Below are 6,041 nucleotides of genomic sequence, written 5' to 3' on the forward strand. Positions count from 1 at the left end.
TTCCCGCCTAAAATTTCAAGTAGTCCGCAAAGAATATGACTGCGATTAGTGACCTTGACTAATCTCACTCTTCGGGGAAGAGTGAACTCGGCGAGTGACGAAAAGCGAGAGTGAGAAAGAGGGAAGATTTTAAATTAGTTCCACTCGCACTCTTGAGTGAGAGTGAATCGCTAAAAATCACTTAAGATTTTGCCCATGTCTGCAACTGGGTCATTCGCGTATTCGTTTTTCAGAGAGCGGCTTTGAGCCTTCGAAATAAAGATTATCATTAGGGAAGGAAAACTTGTAGATGGTCAAACTAAAGTTAATAAAATGTTGGAATTCAGCCAGAGAAGATGGAACAGATTTGATAGATTTGATGGATCTGAAACCAACAAAAGGCCTTTTCACACGAGCCAACTTTTTGACCCAACTAGATGAGTCAACTTGAGTTGAGTTAACTAGTTGGTTCGTGTGAATAAAAGTTCGATGAGTTGATCCACCAAAAAAGTACGCGAGTAAAAAATGGATCACTGATCCATTTTTGCTGACTCAGCATTTTGATTTGAAAAGTTGGCTCGTGTGAAAAGGCCTTAATTTGACACACAGGTCTAACGGAAACGTGCAAAAAATGCCTTCAGAGGTAGCACCATTGGCTTGTCTCGAAGATTTATTTGTCTCAAAGTATAAGCATAATATTAATGTACACGTACTAATTTCTGGGATATTCGATTTAATTTCAAAGGAATTGAACGAACTGATAGTAGGTGTTCACTGTCTTCAATGAAATCGCTATTTAAAAGGGTCTTAGGAAGGGTTGGCAAGAACCAGCCAGACTGGTTTAAGCCAAATTTTAAAAAAGGGAAATGAATAAAGGTCTTTTCACACGAGCCAACTTTTCAAATCAAAATGCTGAGTCAGCAAAAATGGATCAGTGATCCATTTTTTTCTGGCGTACTTTTTTGGTGGATCAACTCATCGAACTTTTATTCACACGAACCAACTAGTTTACTCAACTCAAGTTGACTCATCTAGTTGGATCAAAAAGTTGGCTCGTGTGAAAAGGCCTTAAGAAATATTGCAAATTTAAAGCAAGTGTCGGCTCTAGGTGAAGTAGCTTTTTTTTTCAACATATGTCGCTAGCGTCGAAATCAAAACAAGATGCTGAAGCTACATTTTGACCCAAAAGGCGGGACATAAAAGTATGCTTCGCGTTGATTGGTTTGTTTTTAATTTTTTAATAACTTCAATTATAATAATTAAAAGAGTTATAAAAACATTTACGAATTATTGCGTAAGTTAAACTTACTTACGCAATAATTCGTAAATGTTTTTATAACTCTTTTAACTATTAGCGTAAGGATAGAACGAATCAATATCAATTTTAATTATAGTAATTGTTTACAATATATTTTATATGGGATATATAATTTAGGTTAAAGTTCACTAATTAGAGTATAAATGGTCTAAATATAATACTCTCTCTGACGACGTTATTGTTTCGCTATTTTGAATTTTAGCTTCCATTCCCAATAATAGATGGCTCCACGCTCTCTACGAAGATTCGGATAGATTGACGGCCATCTCTAATACCGGTAGCAATGATAGAACCGACAGTTATATAAAATAAAAAACGAAACAAACTTAACCTTCACTTCTTGTAGTCTTACGAAGAAATGAGGGTTAGATATAAGCAATTGGTGGATCTTAAAATTCATTTTTCACGTAAAATGCTTCGCCGTGTTAGGGTATAAAAGCCGGTAAATAAGCCTCCTATACCTCACAATGTAAAGGTTCTGTCACGCGCAAAACGCAATATAAGAAATTTGAGCATTTTTTAATAGTGGCTTTAACCAGTTTAACCCCGGATACAGCCTGTTTTAACCATACTGGATGCTTTCATTTTTAAAATAGTCGGTTTTTACCAACCCAGGTCTTAGGTGCTGTCCGCATTAACTTAAAACAACATCTCAGCTTCTCAGAGCTTCTCATTATATCTACTCAGTTTTAAGGTTTACAGAATCGGGAGGGGTACGACATTTGCAAATTTTGCGTACGGGATTATGGATCTCCAAGTGATTCCAGAAATCAAAAACTTACTTTGAGATTCAAGAGCACGATTTCGTGATTTATTTCTGGTGTAGCCACCGTATCTTACAAAGCTCTTCAATAATCTTTCTTCATCGTGATAGCTATTTCTGGCTACTGTTTATCAGCAACAACTAAAAGGGATAAATGATAGTTCAATACGAATATTGGAAAAGAGATATTATATATCAGGCGTTGTGTTACTATATGGATCTAACCATGTTCCCCCGTAATGGTAACAAAACGTTAAAGGGAGATAAATTTAGCAACAAACCCTGACTCACCTTTCTGCAATGTTCCTTAAATTGTTTTGTAAGTTTAAAGCAAGTGACGGCTCTAGGTGCAGTAGCTCTATTTTCAACAGATGTCGCTAGCGTCGAACAAGATGCTGAAGCTACATTTTGACCCAGAAGGCGGGACATCAAAGTATGCTTCGCGTTGATTGGCTCGTTTGTAAATTTGTCAATAACTTCGATTATAGTAATTGCTTACAATATATTTTATATGGGATATATAATTTAGGTTAAAATTCACTAAGTAGAGTAAAAGTGGTCTAAACATAATATTCTATAATGGATCTCTGACGACGTTATTGTTTCGCTATTTTGAATTTCAGCTTCCGTTCCCATTAATTGATGGCTCCGCGTTCTCCACGAAAGTAAGTTTTTTCGAAGATTCAGATATATTCATGGCCATCTCTAATAACAGGGACCTTTCCATAATACAGGTGGCAATGATAGAGCGGGCAGTTGCTTAAAGGAAATTTCAAATTAGGATAGTAATTAGGAGCAATTAGAACTAAATTTCAGGCATGAAGTTGGAAGAATTTATTCAAACCATCAACAAATAAACATTGTAATTATTTTACACAAATGCAAGTTTTAGAACAACGAATTTAAAAAACAATTATTTAAGTTAAGAAGCGTAGCTCTATTCAGGTTGTTCTGCCTCCTCTTGTTCTCGAGAAGGTTGTTGGTAAACTCAGTGAACCTAGTAGTGACAGCCCCATCCGTCATGCATCAAATTCATAAAGGGGTGAAATATGCAAGATAAAGTCAAATTCAACTTACAAGCCATCGGACAGCTGGAAATTAGGCGATTGCTTGCACCAGAAAAGTGACGCGTTCCACAAAGTTAAACTTGTCCTTTAGTTGACCGGCGGCTATGGCCACTTCTTGAGGGTTAATGCCATTAATGTATGTGACTGCGCTTGTGGAGAAGTCGTAAAGTGTTGATAGTCCATAATTGAGGTGGGATGGTATGGCCGCCGAGTACTTGTAAACGGTGGTGATTCTGTCATTAACTCGAGATGGAAGGACGTATATGGTACTCTTAGCAGTGACGAAGGCTAATACGAGTTGTTTAGTGGCAAATCTGGCAGAGTTCATTATTTGGTGGTTTAAGATCTACAAATTAAAAGAAGGATTACATTAGCAACACTTCAGATTATCTATTAGAAATTATCAATAAACCGAATTATCATCAGATGATTCAGCTTCCTTGTTCAATTCCTCCCATAACCAAGTAGCGTTTGTACAAGCATTATGCATGACCTCATTGGACCCATAATGCCGGATGGAGTCCGTGGTAACCTGTTTGATGTTTTGGGCTTTCTGTTGGGCATGTCTGTAAACACGACGTTGAATTCTGTTGGTCAAGCCAGTTACTCTTTCCAGAACTTGATTCTTCTTGGCATCATCCACATCACCTTCGTCCAAGGGTGGTAAAATATGGTCAACGCAATCCTCAGCGAGGGAGAGAGCGCCGTTGACTGAATCAACCAGGATTTTCCCATATTGAGATTGCAAGAGACCAGCGGCAGTATCGACTCCATACTGTTTTACAGAATTTACTTTGTCAACCCCATAAGACTTGCAATTGTTGTATTTGTCAACGCCAGATTGGATAGTGCTTGTGTACAGGTTGTTGGTATCTCGTACAACCTTAAATTTTAAAGGCAAATATAGTTGAAAAAAAACAGAACTTTAGTAATAAACAAGTAATTCCTTTACCATATGAGTTGGTTTCGTGATTAAAGGAACTTTCTTCTCCAACTTTTCAAGACCTTTCAATGCCACACCATCAACGAGGGAGATTTGACCTTCAAATTTTCTCACAATAGGTTGGGCTGTTTCATTAGCATAGAGCACGGACTTCTCAGCAGTTGAAAGAGTATAGTTAATGACGGGATTAACTTCCTTAACTCTTCCGTAAGTGTGGATGGCATAATCCAAGGCGGAATGCACAACTGGCAGGGTAGATAGCCTGATTAAGAATTGACTTTTCACTGCTTCAACTTCAGCCATTTTACTTGTGTTACTGTTCTGGTAAAAGGAAGACACGTCATTAATAAAATTAAAATAAATATTTGCCACCTCGCCTGCACTTAAACTACTAAGTAACTGACAATAACACTAGTAAACTTAAATATACTTACATTATCAAATAAGGCAGTTAATCCTAAAACGAAGGTTGAGATATTTATCAAATGCAATGAACAAACCGCACTATGATTTGGAATACCCGAGACAAATGATTTTATACGTATTGGATTATCGACGTTTTCGGCTTCAACCAATCAGAAGTCGAGTTCTAGGACTTGAGTATTTTTCGGATAAATGTGTAAAAAGTTCTTAATTTAGACTTAAAAATACCTTTTGACGGGTATAGAGATAACTAAATCACGTTGAGTTTAAAAATAGACTTTTGTATGGCCTATATTGAAAAATCCTTTTTTAATTAGTCAAAACCAAAAGGTTATAACAAGCGTTTTTTTTAAACACTCCTCACTTTTTTAACTGTGATTTTTATGTTTCCCATATTAATTTAATTTTGTTTGTATTTTATTACCAGTATTTTATTTTACTCTATTTTTGCAAGATTGTCGAGGATAAAAGTGTTTTCTGGATTATCTTTTTCCTACGGCTTTGTAAAAATTGTTTTAAATAAATCTAAACAAATTAAAAAACATTTATAGGTTATGATACTTGTGGCATTACATTGCGCCTTTAACGCTATGGGAAAAATAAACTTTTTTTAAGGTGATTTAACAGGATAATTTTACATGAACCGTCTGTATATCACTTGCACTGAATAAACCTGTGATAATTACTGTTATCCTTTAATTTAACAGAAGATATTTACATGAAACGTGTGTGTACAACTTGTACAGAATAATCCTGTACAAATTACACGTATCCTTTATTATATACAGGAACATAAATACATAAATGGCCGGTATTCTATAAAAATGGGTTGGTCTTATAAAATGTACAGAAGGACATTGTTAAAATGTTCAGGAATATTTGCAGCTGTATTTATTACACACATCGAGAGTGTAAAATTAACAGTTCATTATGTAAAATTTACTTGAATAACAGATATGTACTTAAACGGCTAGCTTCGGTAAGATTAACATTGAAGTTCTTTAAAAACATTTAGCATATCTGACACTGTAGATATACTGAATCCATTAAATTTACAAACTTCAAACGTACAATTAATCGGAGAGCCAGTATTTTTGAAAAACTGGTTATTTCAGCACACAAATGTTTTAATGTGGGGTGGCGGAGTGCCGATTTTGTTCAAAGTCAGGCGTACTGTAGATCTATATGAGATAAGAAATTTCCCAAAATGAGACGTTGCACTACCCATTCGATTTACCATGGCAACCGTAAATGTTTTTGACCACTTAAAACATGAATAAGATTTTTTTCGTTATTTTACCCAAATTTGATGAAATTTACCTAAATGTGGTCCAAATTACCAATTTCGTGATTTTCAAATTAAAAAAAAAATCGTAGGATACTGAAATAATCCCTTGTTTTTTTAAATGGAGATTTTTGGTTTTAGGTGGTCAAAAACATTTACGGTTGCCATGGCAAATTGAATGGGTAGTGCAACGTCTCCTTTTGAGAAGTTTCATATCACATATATCACATAAGAGAGCTCATATATTTTATGACTATTTTGGT

The 6,041-nt window shown here is 35.4% G+C and overlaps 1 protein-coding gene across 1 annotated transcript; it reads right to left on the reverse strand.

Moving 5' to 3' along the window:
- Positions 1–2,995: 2,995 nt before the first annotated feature.
- LOC149960298 (lipid storage droplets surface-binding protein 2-like) lies at positions 2,996–4,531 on the reverse strand. The gene is made up of 5 exons (XM_090165217.1): positions 4,505–4,531; positions 4,080–4,391; positions 3,540–4,010; positions 3,138–3,473; positions 2,996–3,057 (listed from the first exon to the last, which is right to left on the reverse strand). The coding sequence occupies exons 2-4, from the start codon at positions 4,371–4,373 to the stop codon at positions 3,159–3,161; spliced, it is 1,080 nt and encodes a 359-aa protein (XP_090021343.1). The 5' UTR covers positions 4,374–4,391; positions 4,505–4,531; the 3' UTR covers positions 2,996–3,057; positions 3,138–3,158.
- Between the last annotated feature and the right edge of the window lie 1,510 nt (positions 4,532–6,041).

The sequence above is a fragment of the Leiobunum rupestre genome, chromosome 2 (assembly GCF_980474605.1).
Source record: "Leiobunum rupestre chromosome 2, qqLeiRupe1.1.hap1, whole genome shotgun sequence".
Taxonomy (NCBI): domain Eukaryota; kingdom Metazoa; phylum Arthropoda; class Arachnida; order Opiliones; family Sclerosomatidae; genus Leiobunum; species Leiobunum rupestre.

Excerpts from the sequence above, each read along its gene's own strand:
- LOC149960298 (XM_090165217.1), bottom strand. The coding sequence starts at position 4,373 with ATGGCTGAAGTTGAAGCAGTGAAAAGTCAATTCTTAATCAGGCTATCT. Across the intron at positions 4,011-4,079 it reads TCACGAAACCAACTCATATG|GTTGTACGAGATACCAACAA; the intron begins GTAAAGGAATTA and ends TTAAAATTTAAG. Across the intron at positions 3,474-3,539 it reads AATCATCTGATGATAATTCG|ATCTTAAACCACCAAATAAT; the intron begins GTTTATTGATAA and ends TTTAATTTGTAG.